General features: G+C 37.7%; 2 protein-coding genes across 3 annotated transcripts in view; both read right to left on the reverse strand.

Annotated features, from left to right (window-relative positions):
* LOC127522103 (constitutive coactivator of PPAR-gamma-like protein 1) overlaps positions 1-3,631 on the reverse strand; it is a 19,622-nt gene extending 15,991 nt beyond the window's left edge. For both annotated transcript variants that reach the window (XR_007932525.1, XM_051911694.1), the window contains exon 1: positions 1,363-3,631. Coding sequence is in view for 1 of the 2 variants with exons in the window: in XM_051911694.1 (XP_051767654.1) it covers positions 1,363-1,836 (474 nt within the window). In the remaining variant the exon portion in view is untranslated. The remainder of the gene's footprint in view (positions 1-1,362) is intronic.
* On the reverse strand, positions 3,628-25,737 carry cass4 (Cas scaffold protein family member 4). The gene is made up of 7 exons (XM_051911695.1): positions 25,391-25,737; positions 8,734-9,138; positions 7,485-7,562; positions 6,574-6,672; positions 5,148-6,407; positions 4,696-4,779; positions 3,628-4,601 (listed from the first exon to the last, which is right to left on the reverse strand). Exons 1-7 carry the CDS (start codon positions 25,394-25,396, stop codon positions 4,188-4,190), a joined length of 2,346 nt encoding a protein of 781 aa, XP_051767655.1. The 5' UTR covers positions 25,397-25,737; the 3' UTR covers positions 3,628-4,187.
* Positions 25,738-26,671: the final 934 nt, after the last annotated feature.

Below are 26,671 nucleotides of genomic sequence, written 5' to 3' on the forward strand. Positions count from 1 at the left end.
TATACATCGAGCAACAGGAAGTTCAATGGCCTTTAACTGATAGGAAAACAAACAAATCCATCATATTGCACATATTCTGGCCCAGTTTCTGAATTGATCCAATGTTTGTGAGTACAGGAGATAAGTAGATAAAAATCCCAGTAGTATAATATTCCATGCCTGCATTAATAACAATAATCCATACATACAAACACTTTTGCTGAAAGTCCCCTAAAAAAATAACTTAATAAATAAATGCAAACAAAAGTGTTCATGGGCAAGAATCTCATAAATCATGTCTCTCTTCTCAGAACAGGGCCCATAAACTTAGTCACAGCCTGTACGGCTGCTAAATCTCAGCAGAAGTGACGCAGGAGAGCATGCAGCCAATCACAGAGCAGTGCTTACTATTTCTGTGTCACAAGAGTGCGACGCAACAGCCAATCACAGAAAAGAAGAGGTGGCGCTTCCTTTTTGCCAGCACAACCTACTACTACATGGCTCTCATTTCTTCGTTTTTCTTCTATTCTGAGAGGTTTGTATTTAGTTATTAATGCATAAGGTTATTAATGTGCACTCAAAGATAGCACTTTTCCTTATTGTTGAGAATCCTTGTAAAATATTGAATAAATATTTAAGATTTGTCTTTTTTGTTATTAGTTATACCACATTTACTTTTTAATATTATGTCATTCATTCACTTATGCTTTCTTTTTATTCAGTTTTATTGTCAACGTATTGCCAGCCTGTACAGATGGCATCTCTGTGTTCACCAAATGCCTGTGGAAATGAGATCTGATACCATCAGCATGTCCTACAGATTTGTGTCCAAGACCTGTCTTCCTCTGCACACCCAACCCATGTAGTTGGATGTAGCTGATTAGCTGGCTTGTAGGTTGGTTTTAGAGAGGTTTTGGGCAGTTTTCAGCTTTTCAATCAGGGGGAGGGAAACTTAAACCAGCTGCCAATCTTGGTTCTAACATGTTTTAGTATAAACAAGGCAACATGCAGACCAAGGTAAGGCTTGATTCATATCTGAAGAATACTGTTTCACTGGCAGTCTAGTTTGATTACCTTCCCTTGGTCTGCTGACTGGTTTTTGGAAACTTTTCAGCTTAGCCAGACTGTGAGACCGGCTTAAATCAGCTAAGACCAGCAAATGTGAAAAAATAAATAAATAAATAAAAACACTCTTAGGCTGTTTTTGTTAAGCTGGATACACAACATGAAACCAGTCTAGGCCACCTGCTAACTGTCAACCCACTGTCTTGTAAGACGAGCACTTGCCTGATCACTTGATCTGGGTCTGGTTCTGCTAAGCTAATGGCTGCATATGTAAAAAAACAAAAAACAAACACACAACGAGCATCTGCAGCTACTCACCCCGATGTGGAACCTGAGGAGCGCCAGGCGGATACAGTGAGCCATACACACCGGTGGCAGGAACCAGACCTTGGGCGGTGGGGTTCCCTTGTTCTGGACGTGGCTTACAATCTGCTGGGCGGTCTGCCTCTCGTTCACCTGTCGCTTGACCCACTCGTGGAGACGGCCTTTCTCCAGGGCGCCATTGAAGCACACTAGCAGCTCGATGTTGCCGTTGAAACAGGCTTTGGCGAGGGCTGCGAGGTACCCGAGCATGTGGTTCCACTGGCCTCCGCTCACCCAGTCGGTGTAGAAGCCGCCGTAGAGCCGGTGCAGGCAGTTCTCGGCGTCAACCAGCAGCCGGAGCGGAGTTTGAGGGGGTCTCTGCCGGCCGCCGCCGACCAGACTCCCCCGGGCGAGCTTTTGGAGCTCCACCGGCACCACGGCATTGGGGCAATGCTTCTCAATGTATTCCTGGAAACCCTGCACACCCATGACTGTTGTTTTACAATATGATATCTACTGTTATTTCGGGTAGAGTAAGAACGTAAAATTGCCTGGAGGAAATGGAGACAGAGAGAGAGAGAGAGAGAGTTGCAAGCAAGCAGCCTCTCCCGAATGCTGAAAACCGGATTGAAGAATATTGCGGCGGATGTGATAGTTGATCAATCGAAAATCAATCAAATCGGAAATGCATCTGTAGTTTTTGGTGAGTTGTTTTTTGGTTCATGGCTGCTAGCCGCCATGTGCACCCTTATGGAGCCATGTCTGCGGTCTGGATGTATCTGGTGTGTAGGGGAAAGAGAGGAGAAGAGCGACGCAAGGCACGTACAGTCACACCGGAGGAGGAGTCTGGAGTTCAGTGGGCGCGGTTCGTTTGGAGAACTGTTGCATGTTATGATACTCTTGCTTTTATAAAACGTCTCATATTGGCTATATTTCTCAAAACCGTTTTAAAGTTGAAAATTTTAGCAAATAGTAACTATTGTGGAGTAGTATATTAACTAATGTTATTTGCTATTAAATTGTATGGGGATCTATTTTTCATATATCAGCTGTATTTGCTACGGACACAATTTCAATTGTGACACCTACTTAATATAGCTTAAGTAGTAACCATTCATTAGATCTAGAATCTAAAGATACTAGTAAAACATTTAAGTAGGCCTACTGGACATTTTAATCGTACAACTTACATTAATTACATTATTTCTAACTGATAATCTGTTATGAATTATATAATATATTAATAACTGTTAATGTTCTTAAAGTTAATAGCTTTTTTTAATACTGGGGGGCCATCTGTTGGTTGAGGTCCCCGTTTACAGGAAAATTAAATGTTTTTTCAATGTTCAATCGATAGAGGGCGCCAATGCGTTATTTATATTTGTACACTAGAAGCCAGACGTTTCTCATTAGAAGCAGATCATTTGGCACATTGGTGATAAGATTTGATCTAACACACTGGTGATCTAAAGTCATTTGAATTATGTTAATTTAAAACAGCTAGAGAACCTTAAAAGTCCCTTAAGGGTGTGCTTAAAAAATAAAATTCTGTCTTAATATTCTTTCCCTTATGTCATTACAAATCTGTAAGAAGATAGTTTGAGAAATGACTCTATATACACATTATTCAGTCAGAAAATGTTAAGAATCATTTTATTTGTGTCAAGAAATCGTTTCACAGTCATGACTGAAGAAACTGAGAATTCTACATTCTTACTGTGTGAGAAAAGACTGAACATTGAAAACTAGAAAAAAAATGACAAATTATACAAAAACTGTAACATCAATTGTATTGAGGAAATATTTACATTTTTCTTGAACACTGAATTTTCAATTATTGTACAAAAAAGTGGCACATACTATAGTCATCTACATACATTTTTGTCTACTTGTGACCAAACATCTGTATACAGTGTGGCATTATAAAAGTGCAATTTAAAGTCTGAGGTTTGGCTGAGTGAGTATATCACAAAGAATGCGACAAATAAATGCACAGGCCATGATTAAGACTGTTACTGTATTTCTGTCTTTAAAAAGAATAATTAACCCGAAAAAAAATGAACCTTCTGTCATTTAAAAACTTTTTGAAGAAACTTAATGTGTCTTAAGCTCCAGAATGGACCAGAAGGCACCATAAAATTAGTCCATATTACTCTAGCAATGTGTAAAAAAAAAACATTCATAAGTCATTAGTTTCATTCATTCATTCACTCATTGGATATGTTGTTTTATCCTTTTGGAGCTTGACAGTCATAAACTGCTGTTGTACAAAAATATAAAGAAAACAGGTTTGGAACAACATGAGGGTGCCAAAATAATGACAGAATTTTCATTTTTGGGTAAACTATCACTTTAACATCTACACAACAACTATCATACTTTCTGCTTTGTCTTTATGTTTGCATGCACAATCATACAATGATATTTCTTAATAATCCAACAACATGTAAGGCCATCCAAACAATGATCTTTTATCAGATTAAAAAACACCTGATTGCAACACTTAAGATTTCTAAATGTCTATATGTAAGCACCTTTACCGATATTTGTACAAAGGCTTTTATTCTTGCATCAGCATATGTTGTGCATGTAAACATATTCGGTATCATTAATTGAGGTTGTAATTATAAGTGGTCCCTTTGTTACCTTTAACACTGCCTCCTTATCCAGACTAATAGTTGAACAAAATAAAAAATAAAAAATGTGGGGTTCGGTTTAGGGGTGTCTGAGTTAGACTAGCATACAAATCACAGAAATTGAGATATTCCACAAATACCATGTTGTCTTCACCAGACCATCTCTACATGATAAACTGGGCTAACAGATGGCAAAACTGCTGCTCAGACTTCCAGTGACATTCTGAAGTGTTGTACCCTTTGAGCCAACTCTTTGGCAATGGCATGTGCCTCCTGGACAGCCAGTTTGTCAGGGAAGTTCAAAGCTGCCTTCTTGGTCACCACGGCCAGTTGCTTGAGATGGGCACACAGCTGATTGCTCATAGGTAACATTTCCCGGTTGGCCTCACAACTTTTCGCTTCATTACACAGAGTGTTCACGAGTCTTTGGCCCACCATAATAACAAGCTTGCTGTGGGAGATGAATTTTTCAGGGGGTTGGCCATCATTCAGACTACTTGTAAGCACGGCGATGGCCTTCTGAATGGCTCCAAAATATAGCCGGCAGTGGTCAGAGATGGAAGGCTTCCTGGAGGTTTGGAGTGGACTGCAGGGGCTAAGGGGTTGTGATTTGGAAACCTTTTGAAGACACAATAAATAATAAAATGGTTTATAAAGTTAAAATCAATAAAAGTTTGCTGTGAGCTATACTGGGAGGGTCACAAGTTTTTACCTGTTTTTTCAAGTTATCACCATTTTTCTTTGATTTAAAGCTGCTCTTTGCTGGTTTTGGTTGTTGGTCAAACTCTGTCTTTGTCTGTTGGAAAGCAATAACATTGGATAACAATATTATTGTTCATGTCTGTATAATTTACTTAACATTATGCTATTATTCAAAATTTTGGGATCAGTAAGAGAAGAAATTCTTAGAAGAGAAGAAAATTTAAAAGAAATTATTACTTTTATTAAGCAAGAATGCATTAAATTGATCAAAAGTGACAGTCAAGACATTTAAAAGGTTACAAAAGATTTCTAATTCAAATGATAATAATGTTGAGCACCAAATCAGCACATTATTATTATTATATAATTCTATAAAATATAATATAGTATTTTACTATTATATAGTAATAGTATTTTTACAATTAATGTTAATAGGAGTAGTTTGTGGTGTGATTTCCCTACCTGAAGTTGCACATAGTCACTCTCATCTATTCCTGAGTCTTCCATTGGTTCACGTTTGCTGTTACTTTCCCTTTCAGATGAGCCTTCATTCTCCACCATGTCTGGTTCCTTAGTCGGCACTCTGAAAAGAAGCTTTCCATTTGCGTTCAGCATGGATACCAGTCTCTTCACATCCTCTGGTACAGTCCTAGCCACCATAACAAAGCGCTCCAGGTGGTCAGGCGTCTGGGACTGGCTGGCATCCTGAACTAACTTATCCAGCAGCCAGCCCAGATCTCGTAGAGCGCCTGAAGCTTGCTGAAGGATCAAGCCCGAGTCTTCAACGATGGAGAGCTGCTTCAGGAGCCTGGTCTGCAGGTTATAGTCTGTCAGCCGCTGCGCGTTACCTCTGACATCCAAGGCAAAGTTTAAGAAGCAGGTGACGGAGTCAGTCACATCTTCGGCAGCCGTGCGGATCTCATGGAGGTGCTGTCCCAGGTGCTCTTTGCTCCTCCATTGGCTGCTGACGAACAGCATAAGCTTGGGGACGGACTGGCACACCGTTTCCTGCAGCTCAAGCAACCTGTTGCCAGCTTCCTCCTGTGAAATGGTGACCTCACGCAAGGGCTCAGGCTCTGGAGAACTCAGCATGAAGGAGTCGCAGGAGCTCCTGGAAGAACTGGAAGCTGTGGAGGAAGTGGAAACCGTTGAGCTCCTCTGGTGGTCTTTGTTATTTTCATTGTGTCCTTCCACAGGCTGCCTGGATGTTGTCCTGCCCCTTGAGGGCCAATGTTGAAGTTGTTCATACATGGGTCCAGGTTTACCCCTGTAGTCAAGGGGTTCATCCATTTCAGGTAGGCTTTGCTGTTTGGGTAAAACTACAGGGGTCTCTATTTGTTTAAGGCAAGGTGGAACATCATAGATGTATGAATTGGTTGACTTCCCAGTGTCTGTACAAGATTGCACCACTGCATTGCTCGGTTTGGGGATGTCATAGAGGGGCTGGATGACACCATGCTTCCTTTCAGGCCAAATGTGTGTTGGCAAAGTGTCATAAAGAGGCTTGTTTGAATTCATAGTTATCGGTGGCATGGTTCCGTAGTGACCAGGTTCACATCCTTGCTTTTGTGGGAAGACAGGCACATCATAAATCCATTCAGACTTACAGGGTTTCGGCATAGTACTATAACCACATGGAGGCTTTTGAATATCCTCTCTGATGGAGGGCATTGGGATATCATAATTGGGGTCTTGGGAAACTAGTGGGGCTATAGTGGCGACCTAAAAAAGAAGCAAAAGAATTGAATTTTTCATTTCGAAAGGGTTCTGACATTTCTGAAATTGATTTAAGTCAGAATTTGTATTGAATCTGGGTTACATCAGTGAAGACTCATTCAAGCTTTTAATATGTTTTTATGTGTTACTGTACAGGCGTTACCATGCCTACTTTTTTTGTGGCCGCATTTTGTAGCATTTCATATTGCTTATGAACCTCTGTGCTTGACATCAGTGATGCTTTCCTTTCCAAAGGTTGCCGTATAGATGGCTTCAAAAGACAAGTTAGACAGTTTATGGCATTAACTTTTATCAATATTATTATGCAGAGTATTTCTTAACCAAAAATGACTAGTGTGAGGGTTTTCAAACATTTCAATTCCAAGGACCCCCAAATAAAAGCATGTTTTCATGTATAAAGACCCAAAGAAAAAAAAATATTAAAGGGTTAGTTCATTAATTACTCACCCTCATGTCATTCCGCACCCGTAAGACCTTTGTTCATCAAATTAAAATATTTTGATGAAATCCGAGAGGTTTTTTATCCTTCATTGAAAGCAACGAAATTGCCATATTCAAGGCCCAGAAAAATAGTAAACAATCGTTAAAATAGTCAACGTGACTGCAGTGGTTCAACAAAACAAAAATAACGACTTTATTCAACAAATTCGTCTCTCCCCTCTCATTTTGCTATGCTATTTACATTGCAGCATTTCCAGGTTCTACGTGCGAACGTCAGCTCAGTATTGGATAAAGTCTTTATTTTTGTTTTGTTTTTGCGCACTTGTATTGTATTATTCTCGTCGCTTCATAATATTAAGGTTGAACCACTGTAGTCACGTTGACTATTTTAACAATGTTTTTACTACTTTTCTGGACCTTGAATGTAGTAATTTCATTGCTTTCAATGGAGGATAAAAAAAAACTCTCGGATCTTAATTTGTGTTCCGAAGATGAAAGAAGGTCTTACGGGTGTGGAACGACATGAGGGTGAGTAATTAATGACAGAAATATTTTGGTGAACTAAAGTGTAAATGAAACCCTGGGCTAATGAACCGATTAAAAAACCTCAAGAGGACTTACTTTGAACAAGGTGGGTTTTCTCACCGGGCTTGGGACATCATATATTTCTGTACCAGTTCTGGGATGAGGGGTTAAAGCCTGAAAAGAGCAAAAATAAATGTTTAGTCACAAACCTAACTAAACAAACAATCAATTCAATGCTTTATGTAGGTGTCAACACGTGGCCCGCTTCTTACTGCAAGTAAGGATCCTTCAAAGTGCTATGCACTTTACTGTATATGTGCCCAGTTAACCCAGATTTCTAATTGAAGCCATGCTATAAGCTACTATAGTAAACTTCTCTCCCTGGAGCAGGAGGGGAAGTGGGCAACATGTGCACCCAGTTGCCTCACCTATTACATAGTAACTTGCACAGACACTTCTCTCTCTCTCTTTCTTTCTGTCTTTCTCTCTTCCCCTCTCTCTCTCTTTCTTTCTCTGGGGTCTTCAGCCTTGGATCTTCTGGTTGCAGTTAGTGGTGTCTGAATTCTGTCTTTGCTGTTCTTTTATAAGCTCATAAAGCCCCTGTGCTACATACCTGTCCCCGCAGAGAGAGGCCCTGGTCCCCATCTGTAAACTCTTTGCCAGCAGGGGTTTCCGAGACTTTGCTTGTTGTTAGCCTCAGTTCAATGTATACTAAATCATCTACATATTCAGATCTGTCTTTTATGATTGCAAGGGGGATATTGCTTTTGAGTGTTACATTTTTGAAAATTTTCAGTCTTTTTTGCTCTGCCAACGAAAAGAGTTTCAAGCAAAGTCACAACCGTTGCACGGTTTTCGTTACTTCACTGTCATTCACAAATCCTCTTTCATGGCCGCATGGCCTTAATATCGAGAATTTAAATTTAATAGTCATTTCACATACTGTTTTTTGCCTACTATATAAGGAAGTATGCATAATCGGATGTAGCCAGTCATTTGTTTTTAGTCTTGAATTAATCCATGTTTTGAATGAGTCGGTTGGATGAATGATTCAGTGAATCAGTGTTTGAACTTATCAGTTGGATGAATGATTCAATTCAATGACTCACTCATAAAGACAAGTCACTTATTGTCATCTACAGGTGTAATGATGAGGAAATATATGTAATGAACCTGAGGAAATAGTCACGAAATAATCCTCACCACCACTAATGGACAAACTGACAGTCTGGAAAGCTGAAAAGTTCCAGTGCTGTTGGACCAATCAAATTCAAACAAAGGAACTAACTATTGCATAAAACATAAACGAGACCCGCGGTAATAGAAAATGTGCTGAGAGACTTACTTCATGTGGAGACCTGGTTCTTTCTGGATCCTCTTGTGGCTTGTGCTTATCTGGTGAAGGGTTGGCTTGAAGGGGCACTTTATATACTGCATTCATTTCTTCATAAATATGATTCTCTGGTGGCCTGGTAGCTTTTGGAGTTTGATAGATGTTCTGATGGCTATGGTTGCTCAAGTAGTCCTTCTGTACATTTAAGTTCGCACAAACTTTCTCAGCCTCAGCTGGGGAAAGGGGAGCCAGGCGGTTCGCTGGTGCCAGGCCCTGACGTCCATGAAGAGAACATTTCCACCAGCCGATGCTCTCCACCACATTTCTCTCTAGCACCACGATGATGTCACCCTTGCGAAAAGCCAGCTCATCTTCCGTTTCGGCTGTGTTGTCAAAAAGAGCTCTGGCAAACAGGGTCTAAAGGAAACAGAAGACAGAAGATATGAGAGATTGGTCCTTTAAGACAAGTTGTGGTCAGAAGAAGACACGTAATGACAATGACACACAATGAAGGAGCACCACGGATGGCAGCGCTATCTTGGAATTGGCTTCGAATAAACAATGGCCTTGTGTGACAAGGATAATGGGCCAGTGCGTAACTAGGCACGACTTTGAAGCCCTGCTGAAAGAATCCCTGTGACCTTGTTCCCTAGATATCCTCTGAGACTTTGTTTAGATAGGCAGCAAAAATCCAACACAAATATACTTCATTTTTGTAGTCTGAACAGACTATTTTCTTTGCCTTATTGCAATATTATACTACCAGTATCATGATATAATGTTGATAAAATGCTTTTGTTATGTCTATATATATATATATATATATATATATATATATACTGTATATAAAACGGTTAGTTCCTGTCCTTGATTCTGATTGGTCAATAGCTGTCTTTTATTCACAATATTGTCTCAATTGATATTGTTTATTGAATCTTACTGTATTATGTAGAAGAGTGTTGTGAGAAAGAGATCGATTGAGTGAGTTTATTACCTGCATTCAGATTTAGCATTTTCCTTCAGGTCAGTCCTATGTTCATAATAAAAAATATGTTTAAATGTCCACTGCAATATCTTGTCCTTTTAACAGTTAATGGGTTTTCCCATGACTGACAGCGCTAGTCAAAGCATTTGTCAGTTGCATTTTGTTCCGTGTTCACAACAATTCAGTCTTTTCCATAAAGACAGTCTTTGCTGCCATCTAATGGCGTAATAATGTAACTTCTGTTGCTGTTCACGGTCAGGGACTTTTTTTTTCGGCGATTTCCAGTGATTTTACTTCATAAAGTTGCATTGATACATATTTTTTATTGTATCAATTGTATCACTGTATTGTGTGGTAACCGTTTTATAAAAGCAATAAGGTACGAGAGGCTGTGCTGTATCGTGAATAAGTCACAGCTGAAGGGCGTTGTTACGCACAACCCTTCAGCCGTGACTTATTCATGATACAGCACAGCCTCTTGTACCTTACTGCTTACATTTTTATATATATATATATATATATATATATATATGGGGTCAATGAGATTTTTTAAAATAAATTAACGCTTAAATTAATGCATTAATGCTTGATCAAAAGTGATAATAAAGAAATTTAATGTTACAGAAAATTCCCATTTCAAATAAATGGCAAACCTTTAAGTTAATCAAAGAATTCTAAAAAAAAAAAAAAAAAAAATTTCAACATTGATAATAATAATAAATGTTTCTTGAGCAGCAATTTATCATATGAGAATGATTGAAGGATACCATCGGGCACCTTGACATCAATTTGATGTCAAATATTAGTCAAGACTTGGACGATGCTTGATCAATACCATCATTTTAAATTCAGTTTGGACGGCAATTTCTTCTGGTGGTAATTGGGTGAAATGGGAAGTTAATCCCACACTGAATTTGGTTAAATGTATATGTAGGTTAATATGTTTGACATTAAATTTACATCAAATCAATGTCATGTTTTAGACGTCAAATTGATGTCATATTGATATCACGTTGACATCAACGATTAGTATGGCGTACGTCACATCCATTTGGCACGTCTCCTTTTGAACCGTGTGTAGCCATTGGATTTGTGCATGTATCCAACTGTAACAAATTGCTCTGGGTGGACTTTAGCTTCAATACGTTTTTCATGCTGAAAATTCAGCTTTGCCATCACAGGAATAAATTACATTTTAAAATATATTCAAATAGAGAAGAGTTATTTTAAATTGTAACATTATTTCACAATATTACTGTATTGTTGATCAAATAAAAACAGTCTTGATGAGCATAAGAGACTTCTTTCAAAAACATTACAAAAAATCGTACTGATCCCAAGAATATGTGCACATGTATGTATAAACAAAAAAAACCTGAATGACCCCCGACCCCCAAAAAAAGAATGTTTTTTCACATTGAGTACTATTTGAGAATATGGATATCCAAAGGTGTATGGATGAAAAGCCTTTCTCAGTGCTTGGTTTTCACTTCCTGCAACAATTTTCTTCAGAAAAAAAGGAAGCATCTTCCACACACTTCCCTATATGTCTACAATAAAATCCCAAAATACAACATTTGGGGTTTTTTGGTCTAGACTTATCTGTGGGAAACAGGGTGAACAATAGATCCATTCAAGTAATTTTTAGCAGAAATATCGAAAGCACTCTGACTGTCTGTAAATTCAATAGCATTTCCAGAGTTTGATACTGAGGTACTTCAGATGTCTGTACAGTTATTTATAAATAACCCCTCAGACATAAACACAAACACCTGCAGCTGCAAATCATACAGTAAACAAGATATATGATGTGGGTGACATCTGGAGAGCCACTCACTCAGCACACATCACCACACGCGCTCCCAGTATTGTGCACACGTCTCTTTAAATCCCGTCCCATGTGCTCACAAATTCCTCAGCAGCAACAGTGCACATGCTTGAAATAAAACATCACATCGTACAGCACTGGCGAACATAATGGAGAAAAACCTGTGTGAACACGGACTGTTACACTGTTACACAAATCCAATTAAATTGTCAGTTTAAACGGTCAGATCAGATTTCAAGTAGTTTTTCATTTTATACATTATTTTAATTATGTAAGGAATAATTGGCTCCGGGCTGTTGAATTCTTAGAAAATAATGCACACCGAGGTGGTAATGCGGCCACGACGCGAAGTGGGTGTGCATTATTTTCTAAAAATTCAACAGCCCGGAGTCAATTATTCCGCTTAGGGTTCCCACACCTCAAGACACTGTTGTATTTCAAGACATTTGTCAGGTTTTTGTCCTTAAAACACTTTTGTGTGTGGGACTAATTTCTTACGCATCTCATCCCAAGCATCCGTTGCTAATTCCAAAACATAATTTCAGAACTAGTAATGGAGGCTTGAGCCTTAATAACAGAATAATAACATTGATACAGTTATTAACGCGCTTGAGAGAGAGAGAGAATAAGCATATGTGAATTAGCCTACCTGAGTCTGTGCAAGTGTGCATCTCTAACGGCAGCAGTGTCTACTAATAGTGAAACTGTAAGTTTATCTACCACAAGAACTGCACAGTTATTACCTCGCTGGTGAGACATGTCACGTATCTTTTAGGTTGCTAAACCATTGTACTGATTAGTTCGTCAGAGCAGCGCTGACAAAACGTTTCTGTGCGAGTGTGTGTCCTTACTATACAGTAACGTTACGTGTGTACGTTTGAGTGAGAGCGCGAGGAAGTATGCGCTTTCAGGAAACAATAAAACGTATTTTGTGGCAAAAACCATGACAATAATTTGTCGTTTTCATCCTGTTGTTTACTAGATTTATTTGCTTGGTCGGTGTCATTGTGGGTTTTGTTTCTTTTGCGGTTGTATACTGTAAGACCTATTGAAATAACTGAAATCATTTGGTGAAGTGATAAGGAACTGCAGTGCGGTCAAGACCTACCTAGAGGTTTGCCAGGTTTTCACAACAAAACCCGCCCAAACCGCTTGTTAAGTCGTGACGTAAGGAACGCCGTTTCCGGGTCCAAGCCTTGACTCGTTTCACTTGGGAATGCCATCGACGGCCGTTTATGAGCAATATTTATTCATATTAAACATCAATCATTTTAAAAAGTTAAACATTTTAAATACTTACAGTCTACACCACATTCTCCGTGCTCACAGCGTCACAGACATTAATAATTTAACGATTTAAAAAAGATGAATCGTTGTCTGGCCATCTGGAATTTTGGCATGGAGATAAAGGTTATGATTATAATTTTTTTGGTAGTATTACACCACATCGTGTGTGTATATTAGCACCATTTGTTGTTTTCTTGTGGTTTGAGATCAGGAAGCGCTGCCGCGTGACGTCAGACTCAAAGGAGCACTCCACTTTTTTTGAAAATAGGCTCATTTTCCAACTCCCCTAGAGTTAAACAGTTGAGTTTTACCGTTTTCGAATCCATTCAGCCGATCTCCGGGTCTGGCGGTACCACTTTTAGCATAGCTTAGCATAGTTCATTGAATCTGATTAGACCGTTAGCATCTCGTTAAAAAATGACCAAAGAGTTTCAATATTTTTCCTATTTAAAACTTGACTCTTTTGTAGTTACATCGTATACTAAGACCGACGGCAAATGAAAAGTTGCGATTTTCTAGGCCGATATGGCTAGGAACTATACTCTCATTCCGGCGTAATAATCAAGGAACTTTGCTGCCGTACCATGGCTGCAGCAGGCGCAATGATATTACGCAGCGCCTGTGACCCCCTGCTTGCACAGGGAGCGTGCCTTGCAACCATGGAGACATTTGTGAGAGATGCTGCGTAATATCATTGCCGACATGAAAACCACCCGCGGCAATTGCAAGTAGTGCAATTCGCGGGAAAACTGCAGACTTGGCAACACTGCACCTAGAACTACTTTAGCCGTGCGTCTACTTGAAAATAATTGGAACGATTTGAGCATTCAATGGCATAGTATAAATGTAATTTAATTAAATGCAATATTTTATAACTGCTGTAAACAGATCTTGTATTTAACATAATATTATTTTAATATTTCTGTAATGACTCACAACCACCCTAATAACATGTCAAAATATAACTGCTAAAATTAATAGCTATCTGCAGGAATAGGTGCCACCTCCTCTTCATTGCAATGTACATGTGTGTATGTGTGTATGCATGTGTGTTCAGTAGCTGATGTTCAGCTCCCCAACCCCATATCCTCTCCCCCCACACACAAGACAGCCTTCCTTCCTCAAACCTCCACTCCCTGCTGATAAGAGGCAGACGTATGCGCTGCCTTAAATGGCTCATGGACGGAGCCTCCATGACAAAGCCTCTATTCAGCCCACATGGCTGACATACTAAGCACCTGTTCCGCTCGCAACCCTCCAGTTGATTGCAGCATAGGCACTGGTTAATGCACGCTGACCACAACAAACCGCAGGCCCTCCTACTCCGATTCACACAGACCAAACCACAGCAGGGCTAGTCCCAGCGTGCTTTGTGTATGCATGGGAACTTAGCTGCAAACAATAGCACGAAACCCGAATTTGCACCTAACATACTTTATTTTAAAGTAGGCATTGCGTGATGTGGTTCTGCCAGCATACAAAATAATATTAACATATTTCTTGTGGTTGTGTTTGTCATTTACATATCTTCATGAGCACATTGATACTAATATTAAACTGACAATGAATGTGTTCATTTTCTATTTAGTTGGTTGTTTTCTATTGGTGCCAAAAGCAGAACAAAAAATTAAAAAACATCTACAATAATTAATATGCCAAGTTTGCATAAAAAGGATGCAAGTTTGCGCTGAAAGGAATGACAGTGCTTTTAGAATAGCAGTAACATGTTTCTGTGATGTTACCTAATATGCAGAGAAAACTACACTGAAAAAAAATGGTGTTGGATTTAATTTAAAACTTTTTTCACTTAATGTCACAAATAATTACAAAGAAATGTTAAGTAGCACAGTAATGAGGCTAAATGTGAAATAAAGTGAAGTAGAAATACTGGAATAGTATTTTCTTGTAAAATATAATCCAATCATCTTTGTTTAATTACAACTTATAGGAAAATCATTTTTAAAGGTGTAAGTCATCCATTGGTTGAGAGGTTAAAATCATAGATGCACATTCATAGTTGCCACATTTGACCACCCCAGACTAGATGCTCTAGTCACTCATGGTAAAAATCAATGAGGTTTCACAACATTGCACAGCCTCTGTTCATAAAAACCACTGTGTTGGTTTGTGTTTTATATGTATTATCTCAATATTACAGGTTTTTAAACTATGGTAAGTTTTTAATGTCGTGTTAGCTAACGCCTTCGTCTTGTATTGTGTCATTTTAGCAAAGTCCTCTGCTGAAGTCTATTGTAGATATAGATATTCATACATGCGTATAACTACGGTTGCAGACAGAACTTGCTCTCGAGTGTTCACAGACTGGCTTTGACTGTTCCAATATGACAGATGGCTTTCATATAGAGTGGTCAAAATATGACACATTTTTGTAGGCCAAAACCAGGAAGTGAGTTAGCATTTTAGCACTTCCGTTCCATCGAAACAAAGTGAATGGGTTTTTTGTTTAAATGGCTGAAATAAGGTTTGTGGTAAACACAAGCTCAAGATGCTTTCATGTTTCATTCTATAACATTAAATACATCAGTATTAACCTACCCATGATTTTGTAAGCTGTTACATGTCTTGAAAATGACGGTTGCTAGCAAGTGGCTGAATCTTACTAGAGAGGCTGTCACGCCGAACAGGTAAGCTCAGTCTGCTTTTTCAGCGTCGTTATGCTTCTAACTGCACTCTTACAAACTATTCTAATCCAAACTTTCAGGGAAAAAGTCTTTTGATAAAGACTGAAGGAGTTGTCGGAAGCTTAGTGGTGGCGACGTTGAAACTGTGCGACTGTGGTGTAGCTCACTTATTAGCTTTTTGCTTATGGTGACTGCATTTAGGCTTCAAAATAAAAGATGTGTTCATCTGTGAAAATTATCTTGATGGACAAAATGTGTAAGTATCATAAACTTTTGTTGATCACAGAACTTAATTTCTGCAATAATCCAAAAGCCTATGGGAAAATCCTATTTGGTTTTTTTTTTTCGAGGGAACCAGCGTGATGCTAACTGCTGATCGGCCTACAAAGTGACGTCATAGTTCCACCACGCAATTGCAGCCTTTAGAAACAGCTAATGAGGCATCTGTGTATATATATTTATCTATGGTTAAAACATTGAGCATCCTGACCTGCCTGACATAGCAACACTGGCTCAACCAACGGCGTGAGTGTGGGGCGGGGCTATCCGTTTGCCCCAGCCAATGGATGACTGGGAGGTTATTCAAGAAAAGCATTATTTTTGCCATTATGTTTAGTGATTCTAGTATCACCGAAATAATTCTGCTAAAAAATTGGTTTGAATATTGCTCACAATGTTTCCTACAGCTAAGTAGTCTAACCAGCAGATTTCTGTGTACTGAAATGGTGTGGATGTTTAATGAATTTGCCCCTCGTGTGTATGACTGTACACATGTCTTAAAAGGGAAGATTGCTGAGTGTGTACATTTCTAAGTTTGTGTTTGGAGTATGCGCGTGTGTACAGTGAGAAAGGAGGTCAAATTCAGCTGGGATTCCTGCACACGCCTGCTTGCGCGGATCAGACTCGGACAGCTGGCCTCAGCTCTCAAGAAGCAGCTGTCTCTCTCCTTCATGTCTCACACCCTCTCTCTCTGCACGTCTTGTTTTCCTGTGAGATGAAAACTGCCATCATGCCATGGTGTGCTTTAACATATTAATGATATCTACATTTTTAGGTTTTTAGCAGCATTTATTGCACAGTTTACTGAAATACTTGATTTTGATTGGTTAATCGCAGCAATAATTTTCTGCTGGGTGATATAACTAGTATACTGGGTGATATAACTATATCTTTTTTTTTCTTCTTCTTCTTTTTTTTACCTTTTTGATGACAAACTACTGTTTAAAAGTTTGGGGTCAGATTTTTTGGTAACACTTTAGTATGGGGAAAAATTCTCCCTTTTAACTTGTTGCTTATTAGCTTGCATATTGGCTGTTTATTAGTATATAAAGCATATATTAATGCCTTATTCTGCATAACCATATTCTATCTACACCCCTTAATCCTACCCCATACCTAAACTTAAACGCTACAACAGCTACCTTACTAACTATTAATAAGCAGTAAATTAAGAGTTTATTGAGGCAAAAGTCGTAGTTAATAGTGAATATGTGTTCCCAATACCAAAGTGTTACCATTTTTTTTTTTTTTTTTAAGAGATTAAGACATTTATAACGTTTCCAAAGATTTTTACTAAGCACAGCTGTTTTCAGCATTAATGATAATAAGAAATGTTTCTTGAGCACCAAATCAATATATTAGAATGATTTCTGAAGGATCATGTGACACTGAAGACTAGAGTAATGATGCTGAAAATTCAGCTTTGCATCACAGGAATAAATTATGTTTTAAAATATATTACAATAGAAATCAGCTATTTTAAATTGTAATAATATTTCATAATTTTTCTGTTTTTACCATATTTTTGATCAAATAAATGCAGCCTTGGTAAGCATAAGACCCATTTCAAAAACATAAAAAATCTTACCAACCCAAACTTAGGATGTATCTCATTATTTCTGTATGTATAAATTAATATAACAGCCAGACGAATATTATCAAACAATAAACCCATTTGAATGGGGATCCTGATCACCTTGTTGATTTTATTTAGCAATAAAGACTCACTGACTGTACATTATCTCTTACTTCTAACATTAAGCTGCTCCTACAATGACCAAAATTCTAAATGAAATTAAGATTCATTGCTTTAGAGAACTACATACATTTCTTTGAACATGATGCTTCTGTGCAATTTCTAAGTATACTGTCAGAATTGATCCATAAGTGTTAGCTTTTACAGTAAGAATGTGTTAACATTTTCTGCAAAAAGTGATGTACAATAGTGTGTGAAAATTGCCTCCCATTTGCCAAGAGCAAAACCCTAGTGAGTCAGATCAGCACTTCACAGCAGATGATTCTAGGTACAACAAAACACTTATTGCTGTGCATAGAATGATGCAAACACATACGTCAGATCTTTTCATCTCTACCACTTTCTAATGCAATATCCATTAACGTATGTCATTAACTCATCCTCAAGTCGTTCCACACCTGTATGGCTTACTTTCTTCTGCGAAACACAAAAGAAGATATTTTGAAGAATGTTTTAACCAATTTTGTCCATACAATGAAAGTCATTGGGGTCCATACAACATTGGACCAAACCACACTCAAACATTTTTTTGTAGTGAACTATCCCTTTAATTGCACACATATTTGAGACTGCAGAGAGGTTGTTGATTAGACAGTGATCTATATTTCCAAAAAAGAAAAGTAGAATATTTTCTCTTGGACTGACAGGATTGCTTTGCCGTAAATATTTGTAGTGCACACACAGGGTCATGGCATAGGCAATGAGCATATTTACAGGGACAGGAAGCTGCCTTGTTAAGTTGATTTATTAGACTTTCCGACACTGAGTGAGTGATGCAATGTAGATCATCTGAGAGGTGCTTCATGCAAATTGTCTTCTCAAGAAAATTCCACTTGCTTTCCAAGCTCTGAATCATTCCTTGGATAATCCTGGTGTAGAGGCTTGATTAGAAGTGACAACTTAAAGGGATAGTTCAAAATTATTTCATTTACTCACCCTCAAGTTGTTCCAAAACCTGTATGAATTTCTTTTTTCTGCTGAACACAAAAGAAGATAGTTCAACTCGTAAAATTAAGGATGGTCCAAGGCACTCGAATCTTATAGAAAACTTTTTTAAAAAGCCTTTATTTCATCATGGCTAAATATTAAAACAGGTGACAAGTGCACAGTCTGCACACCTACACGCTGCGGCTGATTTTGCCTTCGTCAGGGTGTGAAATCAGCCGCAACGCATATGTGTGTAGACCGTGCACTTGTTTTAATATTTAGCCATGATGAAATAAAGGCTTTTTAAAAAAGTTTTCTATAAGATTCTAGTGCCTTGGACCATCCTTAATTTTACGAGTTGAACTATCTCTTGCACCCAAAGAGCACCGAGACACTTATTTTGCATTTTTTTGCTTTGACAAAAAAATATATTTTGAAGAATGTCGGTAACCAAACAGTTGATTGGGCCCCATTGACTTCCATAGTATTTTTTCTCCATACTATGGAAGTCAATGAGTCCCCATCAACTGTCTTGTGTTCAGCAGTATTTATTTATTTATTTTTTAAATTTATGTGCCCTTATAATCTTTAATCAAAATGACTCCCCCTCTCTTTTACAGCAACATCTCTTCTCTGATGACATTTACTTTCTTATTTGAAATGCCGTTTCACTCTGATATATGTCACAATAGGGAAGAATAGACTATCGCAACTTCTGTTTCATGCGGACTTTAACTGCATTTATATGTATATATATATATATAGCAGTGTAATGGGACAAAGCACATCACAGTGCCTAGCAATGATAAGAAAATCAAGCACTAGTTTCACTGAGCCTGAATTTTGACTATAGGAATGGTGCCTGGTCCACTTTGCATCTTATTCAATTCAAGAACTCACAATAAGGGACTTTCTGACCAATATGCAAAGCATATAGTTTGTTTCTTTATGTGATGTTTTAGCAGGATATATGTTAAATTGATGATACCACAATAATATAATTACGGTAACACTTTACAATAAGGTTCATTGGTTAAACATTAGTTAATGTATTAACTAACATGAACTAACCATGAGCAATGCATTTGTTACTGTATTTACTAATCTTTGTTAACGTTACAGTTGTTCACTGTTTGTTCATGTTAGTTCACAGTGCATTAACTAATGTTAACAAGATTTTAATAATGTATTAGTAAATGTTGAAATTAACATTAACAAAGATTAATAAATGCTGTATAAGTGCAGTTCATTATTAGTTCATGTTAACTAATGTAGTTAACTAATTTTAACTAATGAACCTTATTGTAAAGTGTTACCATAATTACTTTATGGTCAGATTGACTGATTATTTCACAGGCATAACTGAAACATAGCATTGTGCTTAATTATATTCACTAGCAACTAAGTGCCTCAAATAAAACTGAGGCTGCGTCCAAAATCGCATAGGTACTAATTTTGAATAAGTAATTACTTCACGATCGCTAAAAAAGTATGTTCTATAGTATGTACAGTGTGTATGTAATCTGGATGTACTACATTCGCCATGTTGCCCTTATCAAGTGACCTATCAAGTCACTGCCATTCACAAATCCTCTCCCATGGCCTCATAGGATATTAATGAGTCCATCGTATGTAGGTCAATCCGGGTACTTTTTGCCTTTGACTTTTTGTTTTTTGCCTACTATAGCAGGGAAGTATGTGATTTTGGATGCAGCCTGAATGTCTTTTAAAGTCGGCATGAAATGGAAATTCTTCCTGAATACATTTTCTAATGTTTTTCTATGTTTAATTTCATTTTCTATGTTTAATTTCATAAGTCTTAACTCGATCTTCCAGAAAATTCTGTCATTAATTACTGACCCTCATGTCGTTCCAAGAATAAACCTCATTGGTTTGAGCTTCCGGAAGAGGTTTGTTCTCATGCGTCATTCATGTTCTGTTGAGCTTCTGCTTATGTTCGCTGATCTATGTTTATATGTTAGTAAAATACCAAAATTAATCTGTTCATTCAAAGCGATCGAGTCTCTTCAGAAAATTTGGACTAAACCACTCAATTCATATGGATTACTTTTCAGATCTCTTTTTGAAGCGTCAAAGTTGCAATTGTGTAGGCTGTAGGGAAACAGAAGCTCATCAAAAAGATCTTCATTTGCATTTCAAAGATAAACAACAGTCTTACAGGTTTAGAACGACATGAGGGTTAATGACAGAATTTTCATTTATGGGTTAGGTATCATGAACTAACAACCAACAGCATTTATTAAACTAGGTTAATGCCAATATACTATTGGCCATGCACTATTTATTCACAATACATTAATTAATGCTCACTTAAATTAAAAACAAAAATTTAACCGTAAATGAGAGTGCTACCGCATACTCAATTTAGGTTAGTGATCTCTGGATAGTTCAGCATTGAACGCAGAAGATGGTTTAGGTCATAGTAAGGCAGAGGTCTTCAACCCTGCTCAACCCACTGTCCTGCAAAGTTTATTTCCAACCTGCTTCAGCTCACATGCCTTTGTATTTTCAAGCGATCCTAAAGAGCTTGATTAGCTGCTTGTTTGATAAGGGTTGGAACTAGTGGGTTCCCATGGAGCAGGGATGAAGTCCTCTGTAGTAAGACATTGGTAAGCAGGTCAGTGAACATGAACTCCCCACTCATTGTATCTATAAATCATCTGACTTAAGCTCCCTTACTATTTTCCGTGTTACAACAATGAGATGACTCAGAGACCACTTCCTGGGACCCGTTGATTCCCATGACTCTTATTTATTTCTTTTTCCCAGGGAGGATATAGGAGCTAATAATGATTGACTGATGTTTAGATATGATATATACAAGTAAGCTAAATCATCAATCACTAGCAACAAGTTCCCCTTTTGGAAATTTAAGAGTTTTGAAATTGATGCCTCACCGGAAATGTCATACATCTATGCAATACAATGATTAGAAGATTTAGCATAATGATAAACTGCAGATCATGCCAGTCATGATTATGATATAGTGCAAATAAAGGGTCAGGGTTGATGAGGCCCAGAGAGTGAACTATTTTGCAGAGCGTTTTTTTTTCTCTCCTTGCCTGGTTTTATTTAGAAGCCAATTTCCTGACCCTTCACGTCTTCTGCTTTTTATGCATACATGTTGTCACCACATTTTGAAGTCTTCCTATAGCTGAGGCAACATCAAGCCCAAGTCACAAATGTTTCTAGATCTGTTTCCCCAAATTCAGAGTTTTAGTTGTTTAACCTGCACTATTTCTGTTCTTGTGTTAAATTAAATGTGAACATGCATGACAAATGTAGATTATAGATATTATATGTTGTATCTTACAGTATTTTTTTTTTTTTTTTTTTAAATAGGCTACCGTAAGATACAAGTTGCAAAAAGTAACCTAATAATATGTTGAATATACTATTTTTATTGAAGAGGAAAAGTCTTTGATTAATTAAATGCTCATTTTCAATGACTTCAGTACCAGTTTTGGTTGAGGAAAATGAAAGGGTTAGTTCACCCAAAAATGAAATTTCTGTCATTAATTACTCACCCTCATGTCATTCTACACCTGTAAGACCTTCGTTCATCTTCAGAACACAAATTAAGATATTTTTGATGAAATCCGATGGCTCAGTGAGGCCTCTATGCCAGCAAGTTAATTTACACTTTTAGATGCCCAGAAAGCTACTAAAGACATATTTAATATTGTTGAAAAGTCATTATTCAGTTTTTTTGGTGCACAAAAAGTATTCTCATCACTTTATAATATTAAGGTTGAACCACTGTACTCACGTGAACTGTTTTAAATATGTTTTTAGTACCTTTCTGGGCGTTTGAAAGTGTAAATTAACTTGCTGTCAATAGAGGCCTCACTGAGCCATCGGATTTCATCAAAAATATCTTAATTTGTGTTCCGAAGATGAACGAAGATCTTATAAGTAATAAATGAAATAATTTTCATTTTTGGGTGAACTAACCCTTGAAGTTCTCCAAAAATTAATTGGTCATAACCATTTGATTAAGTAACTATACATAAGTTAAAGCCTAGATTGCATGAAGGACACAATAGTTCTTGTTGGAAATGTGGGTAAGAGGAATCAGACCGGTCTGTGGGTGTGATTTCGCAACTAATATCTGTCACACCACATCGCAGATGATTAAAATACACAATATAAGGAAGAGCACAGAAATGGCCAAAAGGTCAAATGAGGGAGAAACTTGGAAGTATGGCCATTACATATAATACACACACACTAATGTTCAACAGTTTGGGGTTGGTAAGAGTTTTTTTCTTTGAAAGAAATTACTTTTATTCAGCAAAGATGCATTAAATTGCTCAAAAGTTACAGTGAATACATTTATAATAGGTTCGCTGTAAAAAATCGAACCGTTCGGTTCTCCACCCACGGTTCGGCACGCGCTTGCACTGCGGTTCATCCCAAATCTGACGACGCAGAAAACAACGTGCAAAACAGACAGACGGATTCGGCTAATGTATGTTTCAGTCGATGGATATGCATTCTAGTTTTGATACGGTACAACAGCGATGATTAAAAGAACATGGACAAAACAGTCACTGTAAACAAATGTTCCGAAAGCTCTATGAGCAGTCATATACGCTGTCATCACCCGGATGTTGATAGCGCGCGACGCGAGCGCAGGTGAGAACTGAACATCTCACGTTGCTGACTGTGTTTAAACTAAACTCATTTAAACCTTGCCAATTTAAACATTCATCCGTTAAGACGCGAAAGAGAACTCGCGCACGCTGTGAGGAGATTTGTGTGTAGGCTACTCATCCGAAGCGCGTACACAGAGAACCGCGTCAAAGCGCAAATACTCTCGCGCAAATTCTCTTTCAAGACTTGCACCTAAACGGACAAATTCACACAAAAATTATGTCAACACGCCCATCTTAGCGAGTATCCTAACAAACATAGTAGGTTACGTCTATGGTGCGTTCACACCAGACGCAAATGAAGCGTTAAGCGCGAATGATTTACATGTTAAGTCAATGCAAAGACGCATATAAACATCCTGCGGCGCGATTCGCGCGAATCGCATCATGAGGCGGCGCGAATAGAACGTTTCGGGCGTTTGACACGCGAATCGCGCGAGTTGAAAAATCTGAACATTGGCGAAAATTCGCGCCATTTCACGCGCGAATGAAGCGAGTAATCTCAAAATGTTCAAGCGTCCAACTACGCCCGAATAGCGCGATTTATTCGCCCAAGTCGCGTCTGGTGTGAACGCCCCATTAGGAGAAAAACGAGACAGACAACGCATGTGTATTTGTATCAGTGTACTGGATCTTTGAATTATGTCTTAAAGGGAAAGCAGTCTAATATAGTTTTAATGTTAACCGAACGACAAAGCACGAAGAAATCACTCTTGACCGAACAGCTTTTGTAACTTCAATAGTGTTTCATCTTTAACTATTCAAATAAATTTAATTGCAGTGTTATTTTATATTTGATTACTTTATTCAATTTCTGTACCTGAAAGCTGTTAGATACCTGAAAAACCTGTAAAGCATTGTTTATTTTATTTGTATCTTAGCTCTCATGTATTTATTTGTGCTGTTTCTTGTAGTTAGATTATTTGTTTTTATTTTCTTTATCTTTATTTGACAATTGTCCTTGTTTTTACTGAACATAGCACATAACAAACTGTACCGAAACTGTGACCCTAAAACCGTGATACAAACCGAACCGTGAGAAATCTGAACCGTCCCACCCCTAAATTATAATGTCACAAAAGCTTTGTATTTTCAAATAAATGCTTTTTTTTTTTTTTTTTTTTTTTTTAACATGTTCTATTCATTGAAGCATTGTGAAAAAAAAAAAATCACGGTTTCCACAAAAATATTAAGCAGCACAACTGTTTTCGACATTGATAATAATAAGAAATGTTTCTTAAAGCAACAAATCAGCATATTAAAATGATTTCTGATGGGTCACGTGACACTGAAGATTAGAGAAATGATGCTGAAAATTCTGGAATTTTATATACATTATAAAATATACATATATTCAGATTGTAAAAAATAAAATAAAAAATAAACTGTAACAATATTTCACAATATTACTGTATTTAGATATATATACAAAAAAAATGCAGCCTTGGTGAGCATAAAAGACGTCTTTCAAAACCATTAAACAAATCTTACCAAAATTGGATATAGATTTAGAAACAAGCACAAAACATATCAGACACATAAACTAGCAGCATTCGTCTTAGAAACACACATGATACTTTTAATGTGTCACACTGGGCAAATATAAAAATATTTAGTCACCTGTGCTGCCTTTCTCATAATACTCATCTGATTGGCTTTGCAATTACGAGCAAAGACATGTAAGAAGGTGCAAATTGCAACTGCGGTTGACAAATAAAGATCAGAAGTTCAACTTATGTTGTTCACTACACAAAAGCAGCATCCGATAACCACAGGTCAATATGCTTATAAAGAGCAGGGACTTTCTTCACTAGGCATAGTTAAAAGTGCTAATATACATCTAACTGAAGTTTTACCTTCCATCAAACCTGTAACCTCTCCAACTTAACTCGACCCTAGTTTCAAAAGAAGAGAGCATGTTAACGACAGCCATAAAGTGCCATTCTCTTCCTTTCACTCGGAGGGTTAGCGGTATCACATTACACAGCACCCTCTGCAAATTTGGGGGTCTATATGAGGCTCAGGGTGGTGAGGGCAAGGGTTACAGGCTGACACCACATCTGAACAGTGAAATCCCAGCAGTTGGTCATCGACGAGCAGAAAATAAAAAAGTGTATTGTACAGAAAACCGGTTCTTGACAGCATGATGGTAGGTTCCCCTGAGCAATGGCTTTCATATTACTAGTTCTAAAACCTCACTGAGGGTTGAACTGATCTAAAGATGTACCCAAAGAAGTGATGCTTTGTTTCTGAAGAAGTTAAGATGATTTAGAAGTAAACCATACTGACCTCCATCTTTCTGAGATATCAGTCCTGTGGTCAAGCAGTAAATAAATCCCATTCAAAAGTCCATGTAGAATTGACAGACTCAGCAAAGCTTATCCAAAAGCATCTGTGAATCTAAATCTATCTGTAATGTATTTCTATTTTTGATGTCTGTTTGCTCTGTTTCTATGTTCTATGGTCTTCTTGCTGCTCTCACACACATACACATTGCCCAAATAAACCTAGAGTCCAGACACTTCACAATAAGGGGCGGGGAGTGTGAAGCATTCACTCATGACATGTCTCGCTCTCATGCACGCCAGCCAATCCGAATCCCCTTTAACAACTGCTACCGCACCTCCTCCAGCTTCTATGAAATTGTGAGAGAATATATGTGTACCAGGAAAGCCGCTTGGCGAAAAGCAGAAGTTGGTTAGACAAAACGTAGGTTCTTTTCCAAATAAAAGACAAAGACAATCAGTCTACATCCACTATTTGTTTCACAAATGTATTTTCACTTTCGTCTGCGCACACATGAGATGGATTCTCCAGCGGACAGACTTTGTTTTCAAGACAACAGATTGGCCGGGTGGGGGTGGGACACCAATGAAATACAGCAGATAGTGGGTCGTGACCCAAAAATGGGTGACAGGTCTGTTTTAAAAGGGTTGTGGACAGCTTAAAAAGCATTGTTAGATGCATATAATAAAATACAACTTATATTATAATTGTGTAAAGTTACGCTTCCTTATTTAATTTGACATCAAAGCACTGGCAAGAATTCAGTCACACTCTATACTATTACACTACAATCCATTAACCTGATATTCAAAAATACACAAAGTAAAGGAAACACATACAGCCCACAGCAGATACTCCGGACAAACAACTCTATAGTTTTCTTGTTACACCTATTATGTGTATAAACATTGCTTCTGTGAAGCCATTGAGCTCATTTGATCCTCCCTGAAACCAAACAAATAAATACAGATCTGTCACACAGAAAACAGGCTGAATATCACGCACTGTGAATATGGCTTTGTACTAGTATTATTAAGCGTCTGGCCAGTGCAAAAAAAAATGAGGATCTTGAAACTGAACGAGGAATTACCCTTCGGCGTCAAATACTTAAACATACTTTAAACAATTTAGCCTTGAAAAAGATAGCTGCAAAAAAGCAACTCTTGCCTCAAGGTGAAAAACTTTTTTTTTTAGATGTTACAAACTCATCATTAACATAACCTTCAACAATGCTGAAGAATTTCCAAAAATATCAGCAGTTTTTTTAAATGTCTTGAAGTTCCA

The sequence above is a fragment of the Ctenopharyngodon idella genome, chromosome 11 (genome assembly GCF_019924925.1).
Source record: "Ctenopharyngodon idella isolate HZGC_01 chromosome 11, HZGC01, whole genome shotgun sequence".
Lineage (NCBI taxonomy): Eukaryota > Metazoa > Chordata > Actinopteri > Cypriniformes > Xenocyprididae > Ctenopharyngodon > Ctenopharyngodon idella.